The sequence below is a fragment of the Danio rerio genome, chromosome 2, assembly GCF_052040795.2.
Source record: "Danio rerio strain M-AB ecotype USA chromosome 2, GRCz13ab, whole genome shotgun sequence".
In the NCBI taxonomy this organism is placed as follows: domain Eukaryota; kingdom Metazoa; phylum Chordata; class Actinopteri; order Cypriniformes; family Danionidae; genus Danio; species Danio rerio.
This window is the reverse complement of record NC_141022.1, coordinates 12,186,232-12,210,961: the sequence shown is the minus strand read 5'-3', so window position 1 is coordinate 12,210,961 and position 24,730 is coordinate 12,186,232. Positions and strand designations below refer to the sequence as shown.

Below are 24,730 nucleotides of genomic sequence, written 5' to 3'. Positions count from 1 at the left end.
TGGGTAGGTTAAATCTATAGTGTATAAGTGTATGTGTGTAAATTAGTGTGTTTCCCATAGATACTGTAGGTCGTGACTGGAAAGGCATCCACTGCATAAAAACTTGCTGGATAAGTTGGCGGTTCATTCCGCTGTGGCAACCCCGGATTAATAAAGGGACTAAAGCCTGGTTTATACTACTGCGTCAAGTGACTGGCGTAACCCACGGCGCATGCAACGCGCGTAGCTGTGCATTTATACTTCTGCGCGCTGTCTCTGTTGGTCTGCATTTACACTTCCGAAACGCTAGTTGGCAGTGAGGTGTAAATGTTCCTCTGTGTCGAGTTTCTTCGCTGCTGTTTTGTTTTCCTGAACACTTCCGGGATGTACAAGTGGCTCAAACTCGCTCATTTTGAGGCAGGAACCGGCGGACGTGCAACAACTTTAACTATGAGGTAAACACAAAACAAAATTTTCCATCCGGAGCTCTTTCACGGGACTCCACACTTGTAAACAATCGCTCCATCGGGCTCGCACCATTCACACGGCTCTCAGTCCCGCCCAGACTCGTCAGCGCTACCAATCCGACCAATCACAGAGCTTGCGCTACGTGTCGTTGCGACGTGTAGTTACATTTTTTGAGAGGTGCACGTCAGCGACGCCGATGGCCACGGCGAAGCGCTATGCGTCAGCGCCGTAGCATATGCCAGCGTTTGACGCAGAAGTATAAATCAGCCTTAAGCTGACAAGAAAATGGATGAATGAATGAATTTTCACATGACACAAACAAATTAATAAAACATGCTGCGTTTTCTCACAACACTTGCAAATAGCATGGGACACAACGGAAATGTAAGCAGACCCAAAACCGTGACGGACATCGCTGTGTCATGACTATTGCAGTGAAGTTAGGTCTTTGAAAGATGAGTTTTTTGTTTGTTTATTTTAACATCCTCTTTCACTTTTCCTCTGTATTTTAATAACCTAAATAACCATAACCTAAACAGCCAGGTCTGTCACATTTTAGGGTCCCCTTGAAACTTTTTAGATGTGTTCTTTGCTATTTAAAAGTGTTGTGAGAAAATGCAGCATAATTTGTTTGCGTTGTGAGAAAATACAGCGTGTTTTGTAAAAATGTGTATGTCTTGTGAGGATTTGAGGCACATGTGCTGCCAAACAGATGCAGATCTTTCCGTAATTTGCAGTTTTTTTTTTTTTAATTCCACGTGTTTTCTTAAATAGCAGCATGTTAAGTGTAATGGGGGATGGTCATATAAAAGATTTCTCTGCCACCATTAATAATGGGATCTTGAACTGTGCTCTATTATTTTAAAAGTGAAAATGTAATTACACTTACAGTGCATCCGGATAGTATTCATAGCGCTTACTTTTTTCCACATTTTTTTTTTTTGTTACAGCCTTGCTCAAAACGGATTCAATAAGTTATCTCGTAAAAATAAAAAATAAAAACAGCTAAAATAAATAATGAAATTAACAATTTTTACTAAAGTTTTTCTTATTTATTTTTTTACATTGCATAGTTTAGCTTTATTTTTAATTAATCAATTTTGTCTTCGGTATGAAATGCATTATGGTCCTAACTCAGTGGCTGTGAGCTGTCGACTTTCAAATGTTTTGTATATATTAACAAGTAAGATTAATTATGACGCATTCTGTGGTTAAGTAGACGAAATAAACAGACGAAAAAGTTTATTCATACCACCAGATGTTACCACAGCAGGCAAATCGAGACTACTTACACAAACTTCTTGAAACTTCTTGAAACGTGTGTGCCGCTTAAAGAATGTCTTTTAAATCAAAAAAGGTGCAAATTATACGTTGTATCCCACAGTTTAAAATAAGATTATGTCTATGAGACTGCTGTGTAGTCGAACAGCTCAAACAAGTCACGACAAAACGCCATAAATACTTTAGTAAATACTTTAACTCCCACAAGCCAATGCGTGGATTGCGCCGAGCCACGTGACAGCAGTGCTTCTCAGCCTTTCCCAGCCCTGTCAGTCCGTCCGTCCTTTCCCGTAGATCTAAAACACAGAATCAAGTAAACTCCAGTTAACCTGCACTACTGACTGGCGAAGTAGCTTGCCGTCCCTCTAGTAACGAGAAGCGGAGAAGGGAGAAGTAACGTCATTCACAAAGTGCGCGCGCGCGCGTTCTCGTTGTATTTTTCTCATGTTAATGTGAAGAACAAATATTTATTTACCAACCGCGACCTTCACGGGAACGACTCACCATTCGGGTCCTTTGTAACTTATCTCCTACAGAAAGGTAAGCCCTGTTAGCATTACAGTTTACTTTTATCTGTATAAGTTTTAACGTTGAAAAAAGCTGTTTTGTTTCTGACTACATTTCACTAGTTTCTTAAGTGTTTGTATTAGCTTGTCTTAACTCACTGTTCTGTGTGTCATGTTGTTGATAAGGTTACCTGCACACCTCAAAATGAACATTCTCTTGGAGACTCTTAGACTGATATTTTTGACAGTCTACTACAACCTGGAAGCATTCCTAAAGTTCTTCATCCCCCTGAGGAAGAAAGATGTGTCTGGAGAGATTGTGCTCATCACCGGGTCAGGCAGTGGGATTGGCAGACTGATGGCCCTTGAGTTTGCCTCACTGGACGTCTCACTGGTGCTGTGGGACATTAATGTGCACGGCTTGAAAGAAACTGCAGAACAGGTTAAAGAAAAAGGGGCATCAAGGGTACATTATTACCAGTGTGACTGCAGTGATAGAGAAGCAGTGTATCGAGTGGCAGATCAGGTAAGCCGAGTTCAAACCGCCGCTGTGAGTTGTTTTGCTGGAATGAAGAGTATTTCATTCAAAACCATGCATGCTTTTTAGTACTAGCTTTAAGGGGTCGTTCACCAAAAATGGAAAATACTCTGTTATTTACTTACCCTTTTGTTTGCTTCCTACCTTCAAGAGTGTCTTTCCTCTGTTAAATACAAAAGAAGATATTTTAAAGAATGCTGAAAACTGGTAACCATTGACTTCCATAGTATTTGTTTTTACTACAATGGAAGTCAGTGGTTATAAGTTTCAAACTTTTATGTTTAAAAGAAGAAATAAACTAGGCATTTTAGAAAAGTCAGGGTTTTAAAACCACCAAAGTTTTTATTTTATTATTTTACATGTTTTTCATAACAATTTTATTTAGTTTTAAGGCAATAGTATCCACAGCAGAAAAGGAACCTGCAAATCAAAGGCTACTGATCCAAAATGTTTAAAATGTTTCTTAACAAAAAAGTTGCTGTTTTTTAACCAGACATTTAAAAAAATATATTTTGGAGCAGTGATCACAATATCGTGACACCGTGATATTTTTATCCAAGGTTATCATACCATCAGAATCAATGACTGTAAAAAAAAATAAGGACAACGCAACATTTTTCCATTGAACCCTTTGAGGCAAAACGCCTCATAATGGGCACAAACTGTCGCAAAACACTGCTGAAATTGGAGCCTGGGCATGCACAGAAGAGACTACCAGATGGAGCCACAGGCTTGTACATCAAATCGACCACATCCCCCAAACCTCTCATTTGACGGCTCGCATCTGATCTATAACAAAGGCTCGCTAATAAAAATGTAAGCACTTACATTTAAAAACAAGAAATAATACTTCAGCCTCCACATCAAAGTTCCTGAAAGCAAAGAAGGTCAAGGTGCTCCAGGATTGGCCAAACCAGTCACAGATATGAACCTTATTGAGCTTGTCTGGGGTAAGATGAAGGAGGTTTTGAAGATGCATCCAAAGAATCTTGATGGGAGTCCTGCAAGAACACTTTCTTTGCCATTTGAGATGACTTTATTAATAAGTTATTTGAGTCATTGCAGAGATATATGAATGCAGTCGTCCAAGCTCATGAGAGTCATACACCATATTAATGGTTTTTCCACTGCACTGTGACTTTATTTTCTATATACTATACATTATTTCTATTAAGTGGCAAGACTTTTGTCTAAACAAAGTCAGACCTTACTGTTCTAATTAAATAATTAAAATCAAGGCATTATCATATTTTATTTTGGTAAAATAAGCGTAATCTGGAGGTCTTTGTCTTTCATATAAGCCACTTCTGATACCAAATGATCAACTAGAAGTCAAGCTATTATTTGTTGTTCTTAAAACTTATAGGCGACAAGACATTTGTCAGGTAGTGTATATGTAATAACAATTCATTATTTTTTTAAAGTTAAAAACAGTATAATTCTTGTGCCTAATTATTTTGCTTGTCTTAAAATGTCTTAAAATCCTTAAAAACATGTAAACGACAAACAGTTCATTAAGTTTATCAATAACCTTTGCAATCACTCAACAAATCAAGAGTGTTTTCTACTATGGCTCCTGGTCAACTATAATCTCGATTCGACATAGCAGATCCTGTGATGGTGATGCAAACATTGCGATATCAATGCTAAAAAAATATATTGTTTTGCCCTAAGCTAACTATATATTAGTCTATTATTTATGCCAGTCACGTTTATTTTTCAGTTGTCATGCCTCCTTGAACAATTAGTTTCACATATTACTTTCTTCTTATATCAGCTTGAATCTAACTTTAATGTCATTTATTTGATTAATTCCATAATTGGCAACAGCATTAGTGAGATTATAAAGTCAGCTGGGCATCATTGCAAATTAAACCGTGACCAAGTTATGAGGAATTTTGCATAAATCAGGGGATCCGGTATCACCCTACAGGGTTTTATTTTATAATAATAATGACCACAGAGAATCTCACCCAGCAGCAAGGCTAAATCCCTGTGCAGATAGAAAGTCAATATAAAAGCTGCAAAAGAAAATGAATTATGCTACCTATCATTGTTAATAGCGCTCAAATTGCAGAATACAATAGCGCTTATGATATTCTGAAAATAATATTTAGAACTGATTTACACAGCAAATGCTTTTTTTTTTATTTAAACGTCAGTCATTTTTACATTTTAGAGACCAGTTTGACCTCCAAATATAAGACCACATTAATAGTACATCAAGTAATATCGTTGATACACATTTTTTCTCGTGTAAACCTCACCAAAACATAATGTACCTACAGGCTACTTTCCACATTTGCTATTCCTCATAAGAAGGTTAAATTTAGGTCAAGAACACAACCTAAAATTAGATAGGATTGCAGTTTGCTAGTTATCCTATACAGAAATTTCTATATATAAAAAAACAAACAGATGTTGTTGAACACATACACAAGTGTTTGTATTTCGATTTAACTACTATCTGTGCAAAAGAAAAACAATTAAAATCATTCTGTGCTGTAATGTAAACATGCACTCTGTGACACAGTTACACATACTGTATACTGCAGTCATTTTTAAATGGTAAATGCTATACTAATTTTGATTTAAAGTCACATACAATAGAAAGCATATAATGCTATTGTTTATGATTTGATGACATTGTTTATGAAGGGTTATAGAAGAGTAAGTTGTTTTGAAACAATGCTTTATTAGTTTACTGCAGTTTCAAACTCAAATGTGGACCTAAGTGAGTTTGCTTATCTTTTATAAGGGGTTGAAACAAAGTTTTGTTGCAGCAGTGTAAATCCAGCTTCTAATGGTACAAATGAACTAATTTATTGTATTTTTTTTATAATTACACTTGATAAAAACATTCTGCAGAAACATTTTGATGGACATTTTCCCTTTTTTTACATGTGATCAGTGGTTGAAGGCCCTGCTGATTAGTGACAATCTCTTCCTCAGTAGCATAAACACCCTTGAGTGAGAAGAAGTCATTCGCCATTAGAGTTTTCACACCATACCAGCCAAAGACAATGTCAGCAACTTATAGGCATTATAGTTGTCGAATTTTAGGATGCAGAAATGAAGGCTGTAGTCTCCATAGGCAAAGAGACTGTCACTATTGTGACAAATAGACGTTTGTAGCTCCACCCCCTTTTGAATAGAGCACAATCTCATTTGAATTTAAAAAAATGTTCACTAAAATGGCACAATTTGGATCAAAGCCCAAAAGGTACAATTTCATTAAGTTGTAAATAATTATTTGTGTTGTAGTTTGAGCTGAAACTTCACATACGCACTCCAGGGACATCAGAGAATTAATTTACATCTTGTAAAAAGTAGCATAATAAGGTCCTGTTAACACTAATTTGTTTTAGTTTTAAAACGCAAAAAAGGAAGTCTATAACATAAATGCCTCCTTTCATTTTCAGTGAAAAATACGATACACACCCTTTCTCTTTTGCACATTTAATAATCAATAATGACCATTGTAAAAGTGTGATATACAATAAGTTTATACAATATAGGAAATTAAGGCAAGCTATCAGACAAATGTGCAGAATCAGTGTATGTGGTTACATAAATTAATATATCAACTTATCTTTGCGCTCAGTCAAAACACGTTACCTGAGAAAAATTAATAGATTCAAAAGACCAAAGTCAGGGAATATGTTGGCAGATATAGACAACAAGATGATTTAATTATCACTTTTAACAAATATAATGAGATTAGATCCATGGCTAAATTCTCGATGAACCGCCCGACATACACAGTTCTCACCTGGGGTTCTGTGCTCAAAGCACCCGCTGACTGCCTGGGGCTCAGACGTGCGCATACGCTGCAGTGCATGCCAGAGTGTGTGTTGTCACGTGATGTGCGTTTTCAGCAGTGCAGTGTGGACAGGGAGCTGTTCAGAAACGCTAGGTAAAATGCCTGTGTGGACGTGGATCATTTTCATACTAAAAAGTATTAGTGTAAATGGGACCTTGGTCCCTTGTAACTAGTAAAAAATCTCATGTCTTTATCTCTCTTTTGTTTTACTCTTATTTAGACCTGTCATGACACTTATTTTTTGTTGTATGATATATTGCACCAAAATATATTGAGATAAACAATATTATTGTCACTTTAAGATTAAAATTTTACACAAAATTTTATGCCACTCATTATATAATGCTAGAATGACAATATAATATCGCCACGATGCAAGTACGCTCTTCCATATTTTTAAGAATATTTAATTTAATTATAATAATTTAAACAATTTAATAACTGGAATCTCCATCTGAAAATTATTCCTAAATTAATTATCCTTATCTTATTATCCTCAGTTAATAATAAGAAATGTAAAAAAAAAAAAAAAAAAATATATATATATATATATATATATATATATATATATATATATATATATTCAAGGTAAAAAAAACTTTTATATTTGGTACTAGATCTATTTTCGGTTGTCAGCCACATGAAAATATTGTAAAGTTATTTTTATTGCATACTATAGTCAGTTTCCTCTAGGATTTTTTTCCAGCTGTGGCGGCAGACCTTTAACTAAAATCTACAAACTACCTATGGCATTATTTCAATGGCAAATTTCGAGATCGTATTTATGTTATACGAGCATGCCAATCTCTTTGCTTTGGCGCTGATTTCTTGCACCGCCCCCTCACACTGCTCAAGTGCAGATTTTCTTGTGCGCTCTCAAAAAAACACTGCTGAAGTGCGATTTAGTGCATTTATGTAACAAGTATGTCTCCAACATTTATTAGAATGGTCTCCAATAGACCTACAGAACGGCATTGATGAAGTAAAACGACCATCAACTCCAGCAAAATAAAGTCATACCTTTATCTATAAAGTATAATTATGGAAACTGTGTTCATCTTAAATGAAAGCTATGTTACGTCATGTTTGCTGGCCCCACGCACCTGTCAGTCAGCATGTTACCCTAAAGAGTTAAAAAAATAACGCACAACACTACTACGGTTATAGAAAGTTTGCGCTGTTATAATTCACTTACCTTTTAGTACGTTTTGGTGTGATTATAACCTGTTATTCAGAACAAAAAAATGACTGAATGAATGAGAAGCTGTAATGTAGCCGTGGAAGGATGAATATTGTTGTGGCTCCTGCCCATGGAAGAATGAATACTAACACCTACGATAGAGATGTTGCACAAATATCAGCTAGATATTGCTAGAATTGTTTTTTATGTATTATGAGCTATCTTTATTGTATCACCAAAAATGATTGAGGTCTTGTCCATGTGTTGTGCGATAAGTCGATAAATTGATTATTCTGACAGGCCTAACTAATATTGTTTGTTTGCTTTTAGGTAAAAAGTGAAATTGGTGATGTCACCATATTAATAAACAATGCTGGCATTGTTAGCGGTAAGAAGTTTATGGACACCCCTGATGCCCTCATTGAGAAGACACTGAGAGTGAATGCAATGTCCCATTTTTGGGTAGGATTGGACGGCTAAATATCATTTCCTACTATCATATTTGACCAGTGATATCTCTCATTTTGAAGCCCTTTATTCTGCATAAGTGTCCATTTGTGGTCATGTTTCTTTTCCAGACATACAAAGCATTTCTTCCCGCCATGATGGACAAAAACCATGGACATCTGGTCAGTGTTGCAAGCTCTGCTGGCTTGATAGGTGTCAATGGATTGGCAGGTAATGTAACCTCCTCTAATCTCTTACACAACAAATTCCTCTCAGGCTTTAAGTCTATGACACAAAATACTTGGCAAAACAGATGTTTTTTTTTTCTTCATGTTTGTCGACATGAAAAAAAATGTATTTGTAGATCTGTCAAACATGTTCGTTGATCTTTATAGATCACAGTCTAAAGTGTGTACAATTTAAGCATTATCCTTTGAATGTATGTAAAAGTTATACACCCTCAGGCGTGTGTTAAGTGTACACTCTCTAACAGGAAGTGGATATCTGAGATGTTACAGTGATTATTGTGAGTTCCTCAGGTGTGCATTGTTATCATAGTTTGTGACACAGGTCCTATTACAAGGAGATTTCAGTGAGCAGCTGTTTGAAATGCCTGAAACTGGTTGCCACTACTGCCTGTACAGATGTCTCCTATCTTTCTCAACACAGATTATTGCGCAAGCAAGTTTGCTGCTGTGGGTTTTGCCGAGTCAGTGGCCCTTGAGCTGTTATCAGCAGGGAAGGATGGAATCAAGACCACAATTGTCTGCCCATTCTTGATCAACACAGGACTGTTTGATGGATGTGGGACAAAGTAAGATGGCACACATTTTTTATTCTGTAGGGCTGTCGTGATAACTGCAATTTTGTAATAACCGCTTTTTTCGAACTCGCTTCACTCCAATCACTTTTGTTTGGTTCTCTTATTACAGTTTTTCTCAGTGGCTTTGGTGTATTTTTCACAACACTTTACATTTGCACAACAGTTGATGCATTTCTCAAACAAAAAGTCATTTGTGCACACCGTAGTAGCAGTTTCTCATTCCTTCCAACAAATTGTAAGTGCTTTTGGACATTCATCAGTTGCTTTCATACAACTCTCTGCTGAGGCGACGCAGTGGCGCATTAGGTAGAGCTGTCGCCTCATAGCAAAAAGGTAGCTAGGTCGCTGGTTCGAGCCTCAGTTGGGTCAGTTGGCGTTTCTGTGTGGAGTTTGCATGTTTTCCCTGTGTTCGTGTGGGTTTCCTCTGGGTGCTCCGGTGCAGCTGGAAGGGCATCCGCTGCGTAAAAAAGTGCTGGAAAAGTTGGTGGTTCATTCCGCTGTGGCGACCCCGGATTAATATTGCAGTCCTAATGCTGAATAGCCATTCCATATAAAACTAATAGTCCTTATTTCATTACTTGAGTTATTACCTACAAAAATGTTGAAAAAGTTGTCAAAATCTGTTAAGCAAATTTTGTAATAAAAAAAATACATTTTTCCTCAAAATGTCTTCTAAATCGAACGATTTTATGAATGATTTACAGACTGTGTATGTTGTAGGTTCAGTTCCAATATTGTTTACAGCTGTGCACAGCTCTACCCAAAGGAAGTTTATGTTTGTTGTAAATAAGGGTGTATTTATTCTTTTGCACAATGCTGTGAATAAATTAGACTTGCAACGAGCAAATGCAGTAAAAATGTGAAACATACATATTTAATGTCTTGTACTCGGATATCTCACTAAATGCAGTGATGTTTAACTTCACTGTAGTTTACAAACAGCTATGCAGATAGTATATAGTGCTCTCTTGAGCATTTTCAGAAAGTGTCACCAAAATCTTTTTTAAAAGATTTAAAAAAACCAAAGACTTTTTTTTGCATTGGAAAAGATGTACAGTCATAATGAAAATGTGACAAAGCCATTTAACTATCTTGTTGATAAACAATGGTGTCAGGGCTTTCATCTTGATGACAGTGACATTTTCATTGAAATGAATACTTGCTTTTGAGGAATGAGCTATCCATTTTGAGCATTGGACACGTTTTTACTAATTGTTGTGAGAAATTCACCAAAGCAAAAAGCAACTTAGAAAAACTATAAAAGGGAGATTTACCAACAAAAAACACATCAAAATTAGGATAAAAATTTGGATAAAAATTCTATCAAACTAAATCCATTATAAAACGATAATCTATCATCAAACAATACATGAAGTGATTAAAATAGTGTGTCCAACCCATTTTCATTCTTCTGGCTTACTGCCATTCTATTTTCCACAGCTTTATGATATTGACTTTCATATTGAAGAACAAAACCAAGAATAAACCAAACACCAAAAATGTATGTTCAAACAAAATAAAAAAGCACTTTCAAAAAAATAGCGGCATTACATGATGTTGACAACCAGAGGAACCACAGCCAGTGTAGTGTACTTTTTTTCCAGTTTTTTTTTTTAGTTCATCCAATATGCAAAATTTGCAGCTTGAAGGTACGTGTGACATGGTAATACATCATATCTAAAGTCTTCTCTCTGTCATCCAGCTGCTACTGCCCCAATAAAGAGTCAAGTTGTGAAGCAACATCAAAAAGAAGAAGCCGAAAAGTAACTGAAAGTAAGCTGCAAGTAATAGACAAATGCCTTTCAGCTACTGCTATGCAGCCTGTCTAGTCAAGGAAATCTGGGAAAATCATTATCTCCTTTACACTATATATATTTTTTGATAGTCTACTGAAGAAACCATCATTATACAATAACTTGCCTGATCACCCTATCCTGCCTAGTTAACCTAATTTACCTAGTTAAGCCTTTAAATGCCACTAAGCTGCATAGAAGTGTCTTAAAATATATCTAGTAAAATATAGTTTACTGTCATCATGACAAAGATAAATTGAATCAGTTATTAGAAATAAGTTATTAGAGTTATTAAAATGAGTCATTAAAACTATTATGTTTAGAAATGTGTGGAAAAATCTTCTCTCCGTTAAACAGGATTGTCAGGAGAACATTTTTTTCTCGAGTCTTTATGGTTTTCCAGTTGGATGTAATCACACTCTCTGTAGGAATGGTTTTGCACACAGTTTTGCAAATGTATACTATCAAAATAAAGACACAGACTGTGCTTCATGCGGCTTGACAAAGCATTGAGGACACTAAAAACTTGTTTTAACTTGATCAGAGTCTTTGTGCCTCTTAACATAATTAAGCACACCTGAAACGGATAATCAAGGCCTTAATGAGCAGGGCCAGACGGAATCTGCGGACGTTTTTTGCTATTTCTGCGGAGAATTTTGGTAAAAATCTGCGGATTTCTGCGGAATTATTTTAGGAGTATCCAGCGGAGTATCATAGGGCTCGAAATTAACTTTTTTACTTGGTAGCACCGGTGCTCCCAACTTCAAATATTTAGGAGCACCAAAAAAATTTTAGGAGCACCAGAAAAAATTTAGGAGCACCCACCAAAAATAAATGAGCACCGCTGCAAATAGTTTTTTAATGGATTTATTGTATTTTAAAACAACATTAACAGGACTGACAAAAACCAGAAACAACTATCTAACTAATGCTGCGAAGACATTGATATTTGTGTGCAATAATTCCAAAATGAATGTCTAATAATTAGGCCATAGAATATTAATGATAATAAAAATGACAATAATAGTAACAATGAATTACATTTCTCATTATGATGCTGCCTTGAATGTGCATGAATGTAGGTTTTCTGCTATAAAAAGTCTGTTACTTTATGAAAAATAATTGTATAGTTTGCATCAAACAAAAATGAAGCATTGCAGAAAGAAATATTTATTTTGTACTGCTGTTTTTATATGCATGTCAATTTAATAAATAATATTTCTGCAACAAAACAAACAAAAGATTATAATAAATCATTCAATTCAATGATGAAAGCTGCAAAGCAGTCATCAGTAAATAAATATAAAAATAACATACACCTCAAAAAAGAATAGACAAAAGAAAGTAAGTAAAGTCTCACTTCTATCACTCTTTAAAAGTTTTGGTTTCAGTTTGTGTCAATTTAAAGGTTCAGTCTGAGATGATCTTCATTTTTCTGTGTTAGTGGAAAAGCTGGCGAGTCAGCCGACCCAATTTATGAGCAGACAGAGTAGGATTCTTGCGCTAACCATCGGCGCAATACTGGTCATTGTTATGAGCCGCAGTGTCAGTGTAAACTTAGTAAAGGCAAGCTTCTTTGGCGATGATATGAACAGTAGTAGATTTGACTTTTACCAGACATTTGCGCTTAACGCAGTGAATGCAACGCATGGAGATTCGAGCACCTTCTCCAAGAAGCGCGTACTCGATTGATCTCAGCTGGCGGATCATTATTCACCACGTGACGTGTCATGATCGCTTTCATCTGCGCCTCAACTTTAGGTGGGGTTTGCAAAGCTGTGCGCTTCAAGTTTTCACTCTTCAGCCATTTGCATTTCCCGTGGTCATAAAAGCTCCTTCCCTGTCATCTGACAGCGGAATACCTTGAGTGAATGACAGCTAATATGAACCAATATAGCGGCAGGGAAGAGCGATTCAGCACGTTTTTACAAAAAATCAAAACAGGTCGCACTACAACCATTATCTGCAGTCGCACTAATGCGCCCAAATATATTATGAGGTTGCATAGATTAATTTTCGGGCGCATATGCGACCAAAATGGTCGCTCTTTCGAACCCTGTTACACTTTAATATATTAAATAAAAAGTAATAAATTACTGAATAAAAACTGAATAAATTCCGATTTACACATTTACTCAAGTAAACAAACAGAATTTATTATAATGGGCTAAAAATCTGCAGAAATCTGCGGAAAATCTGCGGAATCCTGCGCGCGCAGATTCCGTGTGGGCCTACTAATGAGGCATTTTAGAAATGTCCAGACAGGTCTGCTGAGGCAAGTTGGAGCTAAACCCTGCAGGACAGTAGCCCTTTACGACCAAATTTGGACATCTCTGCTGTAAACTGTTTGTTGCAGCTTGTTTAGGAGAGCAGCTATTTGGTATTACTATGCCATTCATAGCCTTCAGCATGGACCTTTGCTGTCCATGCATGCTTAGTAATGTCACTAGGGGCTGTGTAAACTTTGTGTATTAATGGAACCTTCAGATGTCATCTGAATAGTTTTAAAATGTTCCCAGCATTCCACTTTTCTGTCTTCAGGTGCTGTTGGAAAGCATTGCATTTGTACCTTGTGTCCTTTGGCCATGTTTATACTTTGCATTAAAATGCTTTTTTGTTGTTCATCTGATCGCAAGAGGTGTGGTATATACAAGTGTAAATGAAACTTTCACCCACTCCTCATATTATTATGTTACTAGTCAGAGCTTCTTTCTCAATATTAGTTTGAAAGATCAGAAAAGGCCCATACCTAAACATTTCCCTGGACTTTTACCCTTAAGGGCCCGTTTAACTTTTGTTATACAGATTTGTTTTGGTCGGTCGTATTAAATAGACAAGAGAGGCACAATCTCAATCACACCTGGTATTTGAATCTCACTTTTGTCCACTTTGAAAAATGACCTCAAATGACGAAGTGTCTATGGATATGCAGGGTTTATATGGTCATGAAAACTCTCAAGTCATGGAATTTTGACTTGCTATTTTTCAGGCCTGGAAATGTTTTAGAAAAAAAAAAAAAACCTACACTGTAAAACCCAACAGTCAACTTTATCAACTGAAATAAACATTTACTGAAAGTTAATTTTACTCATTTGAAAAGAGTTTTGAACTGAGTGTTGAAGGTAATGAGTTAATTAAATACTGTACCTCATTACTTTAACTTAAATGGAGCAAGTTTGTTGCAATCGGTTTCCTCAAATGGTTTGAGTTGCCTAAACTTATTGGGTTCAACAGTACTCAGTTGGTTTGAGTTCTCTTTATTTATCGGGTTTTACTGTGCTAAAATTGCTTTGTTTACTCAAATGGATTAAGTTTACAGCACTCATTAGGATTGTTTTTTTTTTTTTACTTAAATAGTTTGTTGCAATCGGTTTCCTTAAATGGTTTGAGTTACCTTAACTTTTTGGGTTTTACAATGTACAGTAAAATGAAATAAACCTACCTACATTTTGGAAAAGTCATGGAAATTTGTTTAACAAATATCTATACTTGATTATTTTGCAATATGAATTGAAAGAATTCTACAAGGCATTAGTTTTTATTATACATTTTTAGTGTTTTTTGTGTATTATTATTCTATTAGTTTGTGTATAAATTATGCTTAGGTTAGGGTAAAAAATTTATTGTTTCAGCCTTTACTTCTTTTGTGTTCATGGCCAATCACATGCTCTCACATAACTTTAGCCAAGGGTTGCGTAAACATTATCTCATTGATTAATTTTCTTTTCGGCTTAGTCCCTTTAATAATCTGGTGTCGCCACAGCCGAATGAACCACCAACTCATCCAGCACATGTTCTACGCAGCGGATGCCCTTCCAGCTGCAACCCATCTCTGGGAAACATCCAAACACACTCATTCACACTCATACACTACGGACAATTTAGTCTACTCAATTCACCTGTATCGCATGTCTTTAGACTGAGGAGGAAACGGGATCAACTGGAGGAAACCCACGTGAAATGCCTACTGACCCAGCCGAGGCATAAACCAGCGACCTTTTTGCTGTGAGGCGACAGCAATACCTACTGCGCCCCTGTGTCGCCATAAACATTATCTAAATACATTTAATTTTGTATTATTATTTACATAGATTGTCATGTATTTTACTATATTAGGATTATCGGTCACACTTTACAATAAGGTTCATTAGTTAATGTTAATTAATGCATTTACTAACATGAACAAACAATGAGCAATACATTTACTACTGTATTTGTTCATGCTAGTTAACGTAAGTTAATGAAACAACAGTAGTTCATTGTTAGTTCATGTTAACTCATGGTGCATTAACTAATATTAACAGTCATGGACTTGGATGTTAATAATGCATTAGTAAATGTTCAATTATAATTAATAAATGCTGTACATGTGTTGTTCATGATTAGTTCATGTTAGTAAATGCATTAACTAATGAACCTTATTGTAAAGTGATACCGGATTATCAGTTATATCTGCGTGAGGGATTGCCATGAATGCTTTATGAATTCCTCATCGGAATGTCATTGCTAGCGGTTGAAAGTGGACAAGCTAAAAAATTTTTGTCTGTCCACACTTGTTTAGTGTTGTTCACTTGTGATTTGATCACTAAAAATGCATCTTAATATCAGTTGTAAACAGTCCCCCAGGTGCTGTCAAAACACATGTATTGCTTTCATAGTGTAAATGGCTTGGGTAAGTTCAAATAGCCACAAAAGAACACTTCTTCTCTCCCTACTCAACTTATTAAACATTATAGGATGGTGGAATTGAAACGTTGCCAACTAAAGGTTTAGTTTAATGGTGAAAAAAGGAAGTCCTGGTTCCGACACAAACCCCCACATGCAGTTTTATAGATTTGACCGAAATTAAAGCTGCTGTTCTACATAACATTTTCTGTAATCCATAGAGTCTTTCTTTCAAAAGTTGATTAAAGAGATAGGTTAAAACACCAGGGGTAAACAGGAATGTGTCTTCCTCATCTAATTGATCCAATTTCGACTGACTGAAATGCATATTAAATTACCAGGTTTAAACCAACCCAGTAAAACTACTAAGTTGTGTAACCCAATCATACAGTAATTTTGGGTTATTTTTAATAAAAAATGTCCTGTGAATCAAAGCATGTTTTACTCTATGTGCAGGTGGCCTCTACTGATGCCGATGTTGGAGCCTGACTATGTTGCTAAGAGGATTGTCAGTGCCATTCTGACCGACCAAGTTTTCGTTTTACTGCCAAGGTCCTTATACTTCTTAATGGCTTTAAAAGGGTGAGTACACTCAAAGTATATCAAACTTGGAATAAATAAATGTCTCTTAGTATTTGATGCATTTTTTACCAGTAATTTTTTTCTATACTAGTTTTATATCTATACTACAAATATTATTCTGTAGAAATGTCATATTTAAATGTTTTGTTGTTATTCATGTCTTTCATACTTCCTTATGTCTTCAAAACGAGTTACAAAGCCTTTTTAAGCAACTGCAATCATGATAGAAATGTTTAATGTTCATAGTCCAAGCTTGTAGTGCTCCAAAAAAGCATTTCTATTAGGTTTTCTGTTATAATAAATGCTTTTTAAAAGTAGCATGGTTTTCTGAAAATATTAAGCAGCACATTCGTTTTCAACATTGATATTAATAAGAAATGTTTTATGGATATAGAATTTTTTATGATTTCTAAGAGCTTATGTCACTCGAGACTAGACTAATCATGATTGAAATTCAAAAGCAATTGAGTAAAAATCGCAAAGGTTAATTGTTGTTTCTAATATTTTTTAAATTATGAAATAAATCTAATATAATGTACAATTTTTCCTTTTTTTTTTCTTGAGATTCCATAATAGTGGAGAAAACATTCTGCAGCCTTGTTTACACAATGTGTAAATGGTTTCTTCATGCAAAATCGATTTGAGGATTGAAATTAAATTTAGCTGCTTTATTTTAGAAGTTTATTTTAAAAGGCGGGTCATTTTTGACCTGAAGGGTGAACAGTGTTAAAAGGAGGGTTAAAGTTTTACCCCTTGAAGTTACATTTTGTACTAAGACCGACAGAAAATAAATAGCATATATTGCTGACATCTCTATATACTGGGTTTCTCTTATGTTTATGAAGAGGCGGAGACCTACAAATTAATTGGTTTGTATACTCAAGGTTATCCCCAGATCCACTAGTACATGCAGCAAAGTAGGGCTGTGCCATATTGTAGAAAATAAATAGTATGCTAAGTAATGCGATGTTTAAAATGCAATACGATATTTTAGAAAATGATAAAATAACAGATCATATTATGTCATGGAGAAGAAAACAGCCTCACAATTCATTAGCAATGTTTAATTGTTGCATAAAACACATTTTAACAATGTAAACAAGCTAAAAACGTCAATATCACTGCTACTTTGCTCCACTAGTTACATCCACCTAAAACATTGACCAAGAACAATCAATTAACCCAAAAGCTGAGTACAGTTTCTTCTTTGCTCTCGTTTTGCTTTCAACCATACAGAAATTGTTACTAATGTTTTATTTTTGTTCAGAAATGCAGCATGTCCGCTCTGCTTTTTTTTAGTAATATATTGTGAAGCCCTACGGCACAGTTATTTTGGAAGTTAAACATGTAAGTTAGTAGAGTAAGTCAGTGTACAAGTTCACTATAGTATATTGATGTCAAAAGAAATCTGCTGCATTGTGAAAGAGGGGGAGGGTGTTGAGTCTGAGAAGTGTCTGAAGGGTAACTAAAGGTCTGAGAGTTCAGCTTTAAGCAGTGACACATAATGACACTGTTTCTGGTGCGCTGATCTTAGAGGACAGGACAGGTGTGTGGATTTACTCATCTGCCCAGGGACATTATAACACTGAATGAATAACAGGAACACTGATTCATTGTGTTCTCGGACTGACTTTACCTTTGCTTATAGCTAATGATATTCTTAGCTATGTGTTCTTTACCAACTTATTTAATTTAATTATGTTTTAAATTTATTTTACAATTTCTGGGTCATTCTTAACCCAAGCTTAGCGATTTAATAAATTAGATAATTAGGTTTAAAAAAAGTCTTAAAACAACTTGCCTCATAGCCTAATAATATAGACCGAAATATATATTTGTTTATTTTTTCCCCATTTTCTGTTTAACGGAGAGAAGATTTTTTTTTAAAACACATTTCTAATCATAATAGTTTTAATAACTCATTTCTAATAACTGATTTATTTTATCTTTGCCATGATGACAGTAAATAATATTTGACTAGATATTTTTCAAGACACTTCTATACAGTTTAAAGTGACATTTAAAGGCTTAACTAGGTTAATATGGTTAACTAGGCAGGTTAGGGTAGTTAGGCAAGTTATTGTATAACTTTGGTTTGTTCTGTAGACTATTAAAATAAAATATAGCTTAAAGGGGCTATTAATTTTGACCTTAAAACGGCTTTTAAAAAAAAATTAAAACTGCTTTTATTCTAGCCAAAATAAAATAAGACTTTCTCCAGAAGAAAAAAAATATTATCAGACAGTTTTTTTTGTGCAGGATGTTTTCTAGAGCTAATCATAGCAAATAATTAACATTATTAAGAAAAAAATCACGCTCATAATTACGATTATAATGCATTCCATCTTGTTGGGTGGGTTGCATCAGATTTGCAGTCTTTTACTTCTTATTTGACAGAAAGTAGAAAGTCAGCTTTAGGCAATCTCTGCTTATTCACTATGATGAACTAATTTACTAAATTACAGTGTGAAACATTGCTTTACCTGAGGGTAAACGCATAAGAGTGGTGCTTGGAGTGAAGCGCTGTGTGTAAATCTCTTTTTGAGGAATTTTTCTTTTTAGTATCGCTTACTTGGTTGATATTTAGATAAACACACTTTAGATTTCATTTGATTTCTGCCAGCCTGCAGTTCTTGATTTCCTCCATCCTAATTAAAGCATTTCAGTTTTGAAACACCTACGTTTTGTTATGGCTGTACTTTGTGCCCACAGTACTTTGGCCCCTTCCAACCACGAGAATGGATTGTTTTAAGAATTCCAAAGAGTGGTATCCTGTTTTAGTGTGGAAACCCTGATCTTGTGTTTCAGTGTAGACAGACAAAAATGCAAAAATTGACTGCTGACAGGCCAGTCAATTACCTGTATACTCCTAATCTGAAGCCAGGACTATGTAATGTGTGCAGAATGTGGTTTTGCATTGTCTTGTTAAAATATGCATGCAAGTCCCTGGAAAAGAAGTCATCTTAAAGGCAGCATATAGTGGTCCTAAACCTCTATGTACTTGTCAGCATTAATGGTGCTAACACAGAAATGTAAGTTACCTTTGCCAAGGACACTGACACGAGCAGATACCATGACAGACCCTGGTTTTTGAATTTGTTGCTCGTAACTGTCTGGAAGATCCTTTTTGTTTTGTCTTTTCGGAGCACACAGCGTTGATTTCTCCCAAAAAATACCTAAAAATACTGATTCATCTGGCCACATGTTTCTACTGTGTGATGTCCCTCCCAGATGCCTCCGAGCCTGAAGAAGTCAGTGATGCTTCTGGACACTGGTAACCAAAGTAACCAAGTAGTGGTTTGCCAATGCAGTCCTGAGCCCATGTGGTAATATTGCTTATAGATGAATGATGATTTTTGATGCTGTACCACCTGAAGGATCTGAGATCAGGCTAGTTCAGCTTGGGTTTGTGCCTATCCTTTATGCACTAAAATTCCTCCAGATTCCTTGAATCTTTTTAATTATGTTATGCACTTTTGAAGATAAAATATCCAAATATCTTTCTTTGAGAAACATTATTTTTAAAGAGCCCATATTATACATGAAATAGGGTCATATCTTGGTTGTAAGGTTCTCCAACAACAGTTTAATATGCATGCAAGGTCAAAAAACACTTTCGTGGTCTTATAATCTTCATTTATTTTTACCTAGTTATCCCAGCGACTCCTGTATGAATCGTCCAGTGATTCATTTGTTCCCAAACCCCTCCTTAGCGCGAAGCTAATCTGCGCTGATTGGACCAATGACAGTCTGTTGCGATTGGTCGACTGCCTTCAGTCAGAGAGTGAAATGCCAAACAGCTAATCAGCAATATAAAAGTAATCACAGTTCATACACGCTCGATAGTGTAGGCGTGGATTTTAGCTGCCAGTGGGTCAATGTAAATACAGACTATGGACTTGAAAATTCAGACGACTAACTATTTTATTGAGCAAAAACTCCAAAAACAGTTGAGGAGATCTCCTAGCTTCTCACTCTGCTCTTTTCACAGACACACACACACATATTGCACACACACACACTTAACCCTGCTCCGGACGACAACGCGCGCACACGCACACACAGACACACACACTACTCCTCGTCCACGGAGCTCCGTTAACAAAGCAGCACGTGTCGCGTTTTTAACGTGACTTTGCACGCGATAAGAGAATATAGCCAGTTAACCTGATACAGTACACGCGGTTACAAGTAACAAATCACAACTAAATACATTTGCAAGCTAGAGTCAACGAGGCAACTTTAATCGCAAGTACTTACACTTGAGAAATGGAGAAAGAAAAATCCATCCTGACGTCCATCAGTAAGTTACTCTTTACTGATCCTTCCTTTAACAAACGCTGATGAAGTATTCTTTGTAGCATGAAGTTTCCAGTAGTTTCCAACTGCTTGGTTATAATGCTGAGGTTTCATCTTTGGGTAGAGACTCAATATATCCATCTGCAGTGTGACTTCAATCGACCGGCATGTTTGTGTGTGTGTGTGTGTGTTTGTGGGTGTGTGTGTGTGTGTTTGGGTTTCTGCGTCAGAGGGCGGGGCCTCAGGTTTGAAATCTCCCGGGTTTGCACGTGCACGTGAATAACTTGGTTTCGTTCGTACGTCATGGCGAAACACCTAATGAATCGGTATCAAGGCGACTCGTTTGAAGCACTATGAGTCGACTCTTTTATAGATGAATCAACAGTTTTAAACACTGTACACTAACAGATTTAAGCCTTAGCTGGATACTTCACTTCACTTAGAGCTGTGTTACACACTACATGGAGGGGAATTTTCAAAAACCCATAATATGGGCTCTTTAAACATTTCAATAATTTTCTTATCTATTTGTTGGCAAACTGGCGATCTTTTGCCAATTTTTGCTCCTAAAGCACTAGACCTTTCTTGGATGCTGCTTTTGTACCAAAAAGTAACTACAATCACCTGTTGACATCACCTGTTTCAAATCACATCATTATTTAAATGATTTACCTGATTACTAGCCCTAAGTTGTCCCCATTTTTTTGGAATGTGTTGCAGGTCTGAATGACAGTAAAGGATGTATATTTACAAATGAAATGAAGTTAATCTGACAAAACATGAGTTCAAGTTCAATTTATATAGCACGTTTCCAACTGCCACAGGGCCGCACATAGTGCTTTACAAAGAAAATACAAACAAACAGTATCGGCATAATAAAAAATAACAGCAGGCACATAAATTTAAGAGAGCATAAAAGGTGTAACAAAAAAAAAAACTGAAGAAATTAAAATATATTACCACAGTTGACCACATTGACAGGATTAAAAACAAGAACAATAACTTTAATTTAGACTTAAAAATTGGCTGTGGCAGTCTTTTTTTAACGGCAGCACGTTTCAGAGTCGAGGACCTGCTATGGCAAATGCACGTTCACTTTTAAGGCGGGCCTTAGGGATTTTTAATAAAAACTTATCAGCAGAACGCAAGTGTCTGGGTGGAGTTTAGACAACAATCATTCATTCATTTTCTTGTCGGCTTAGTCCCTTTATTAATCCTGGGTTGCCACAGTGGAATGAACCGCCAACTTATCCAGCAGATTTTTTTTTTACGCAGCGGATGCCCTTTCAGCTGCAACCCACCTCTGGAAAACATCCACACACATACACACACACACACACACACTCATACACTACGGACAATTTAGCCTACCCAATTCACCTGTACCGCATGTCTTTGGACTGTGGGGGAAACCGGAGTTAGACAATAATCAGTTGGGATAATTAATGGGGGCCCAGATCATGTAGGGCTTTATACACAAAGAGACGGGTTTTTAATTCGATTCTTTGTGTCACAGATAGCCAATAAAGAGACCTCAAAATAGGAGTGATGTGCATATTTCGGGCTTTTTGTTCAAATCTAGTTGCTGTAGGCGATCTGAGACTTAGGCAGCCCAAAATATAGAGAGTAACAATAGTCTAACCGGGAGGTTATAAGCACATGTATGGCTATTTCTAGAGAATGTGAAGAAAGAGAAGACTTTAGAAGTAGAAACTTTTTCCAACCACATTTGAAAAATGTTTATCAAATTTTATACATTAAATTCATGAAATGAACATGAAATATTTTGTGTTCATATCGTCTGCAGTAAAATACAAGTTAAAGTAAATTTGGAAATTACTTTCTTTTTTTATTTGCATTTTCCATTATGTCGCAACTTAACTACAACAAAGGAAATGGTCTGCAACAGAAAACACAAAATTAGATACCCTGCCAAAAAAATAGGCTACTTTTAAAATGTATTAAACAAAGGTAGGTCTATTTGAGTCTTTTCAATATTCCTGAAAAGCATCTTCACAGGGACATTTCCAAATGCGGTCTTCAGTATTTAAAAGCATCAAAAGCTCCATTTTCATTGGTTGTATTGTGGACACCAGGCATAATCGTAATATAACGTGTACATTTTAAAGAAGAAAATGCACTTGTGTAAACAGCGCCTAAGGAGAAACGCACGGTTTCGTATTAATACAACAACACATGGCACAGGTTGTAGAACTTTCTGTTTCATCTGTACTGCTGCCTGTTTCATAACAACTTTAACCCGGCTGCGGTTTGAACACGAAGGACCCTTAAGAAGCTCTTACTTATGCAGCTGCGACAATTACTGATACCATTAGTGACAAACCCGCAAGATAAAGCAGCACCTGTTTGTGTGGGCCATGAGACAGACTTCATTGCATAAAATTGGCCAATTAATTCCAATCTGTGTTCAGTCTTGAATGTGTTTTGGACAGTACAGTCGTAATTATGAAGGCTGCAGTATTTGAAAGAGGAAAAACGCACTCTTTATTATTTTAATGTCCTCTGTGTCTTTTCACAGAAACGTGTCAGAGTCTAATCCTATCAATTAAATAATTAAATCACATATTAGACGTGTTACTATTCCTCTAGAATGACGCCAGTAGTGTTGAGTCTCTGTCCATTAGGGTATAATTAGGTGCGAATGAGCTCGTTTTCAGGCTTGGTCGTTATTTTCAGTCCTGTACATTGTCCTTTCACTCTTTTTCTGGCTGCTATGCTGCAATTTAAAATGATTACATCAGTGCATGCTCTCTTTGTAAATAGGAGATGTGTAATGATACAAAAACAAAAGAGAGTTAAACAGTTTTTGTTCCAATGAGCTATTTGTAGAATAATGCATGGATATGATTTTAATAATGTAATATTTAAAATTGTATTTAAAATGTAATATTTTAATAACACGTTCACTGATCCTCATGCAAATGAACATTTTCTTCTTCACAGTGTCATCCCATACAAACAATCAGTCATCCTGGGTATGTACTTCGGGGCCTTCAACTTCATGGACGCTTTCAAAGGAAGGGAAAAGAAGAGAGACTAATTCTAATTTTCATACTTAAATGTCTTAACACACATGATTTTTTTTTTGTAACTACCTCTGCCACACATTCCAGAGCCTCTTAAAAATAAATCATATTAAAAACTGTCCAAGTCTGATTTACTTACTGGTGTTATATTTTATAATTTTATTTCGATGGTCCACTTGAGTATTAGAAGACTGTCTGCTTAATATCTGTTGATACTGCTCCTTCAACACACATTTGACTGACTATAAGAAACTATGCAAGTACATGTCAACTAACACTAACCCAAACCCCAGCCATTTCCCCAACCTAGTCTACTTATGATCTAATGAGAATTAGTTGCAATGTAACTTAAATTCAACAAACGGACCATCAAAATAAAGTGTGACCTTATATTGGTGAAAGAGGCTTTTTTGTAATGAAATAAGATTGTTAATGAAATGCTAGATTTCATAGTGTTCATAGACATGGCTGTGACTTAATTTGTGTGTCATTTCAAATGCAGTGCTTGACAATATCAGAAATGACAATGTCAGATGTGCTATAGTGGACTGAATAATCGTGTTTATTATGATATGTGAAGTAATTACTTATCCATTTGTTCCAGCAGTTGTTGACCTGTTAGTTATTATTTGTATTTGAACCTGTCAAAAGGAAGAGTATACTGATTAATCTAATGAGAATGTAATTATGTGGCTGGTATGGTTCTGTTCTGTGCTTTGACTAATTGCTTTTTATTCTCACACAATGATCAACTCTCCTTTTTTATAGATCTGATATCACACTTAAATGCTGATGGCACCATCTAGTGTTGTAGTGTTTTTTTTTTTTTTTGTGATGTTATAGCTGCCTTTCATTTATTTTTAATGTTTTTTTTTTTTGTGCAGGAACTTGCATTCCATTAATGTTTGAAGGTTTAGGTTGTGTTGAAACGTTTTAATCATTTATTTGGAAAAGATATGTTAGACTTTTTTACACCCAATAATTCAGTATTTTTTATTTTAAATGAATGAAATTTTATCTTGAAATATTAATTCATTCATTTTCTTTTCAGCTTAGTCCCTTTATTATTCAGGAGTTTCCACAGCGGAATGGACCGTCAACTTATCCAGCATATGTTTTATGCAGTGGTTGCCCTTCCAACTGCAACTAATCAGTGGGAAAAATCTATGCACACTTATTCACACACTATAGACAATTTGTAGCTTACCCAATATGGAGCCAATAATATGCCAAAACAATCTAAATTTGAATAGTGTTCAATTGAATTGTAATTTAATAAATCTGAATTTTTATATGCCA

At 35.7% G+C, this 24,730-nt stretch overlaps 1 protein-coding gene across 2 annotated transcripts; it reads left to right on the top strand.

The window, feature by feature from the left end:
- Positions 1-1,931: 1,931 nt before the first annotated feature.
- Positions 1,932-23,550, top strand: sdr16c5a (short chain dehydrogenase/reductase family 16C, member 5a). Of its 2 annotated transcripts, none has more exon segments than NM_212878.2 (7): positions 1,932-2,268; positions 2,421-2,760; positions 8,106-8,237; positions 8,354-8,453; positions 8,892-9,036; positions 15,960-16,085; positions 23,349-23,550. In NM_212878.2, coding segments are annotated over 6 exon segments (921 nt in total). In that variant the 5' UTR covers positions 1,932-2,268; positions 2,421-2,439; the 3' UTR covers positions 23,446-23,550.
- Positions 23,551-24,730: the final 1,180 nt, after the last annotated feature.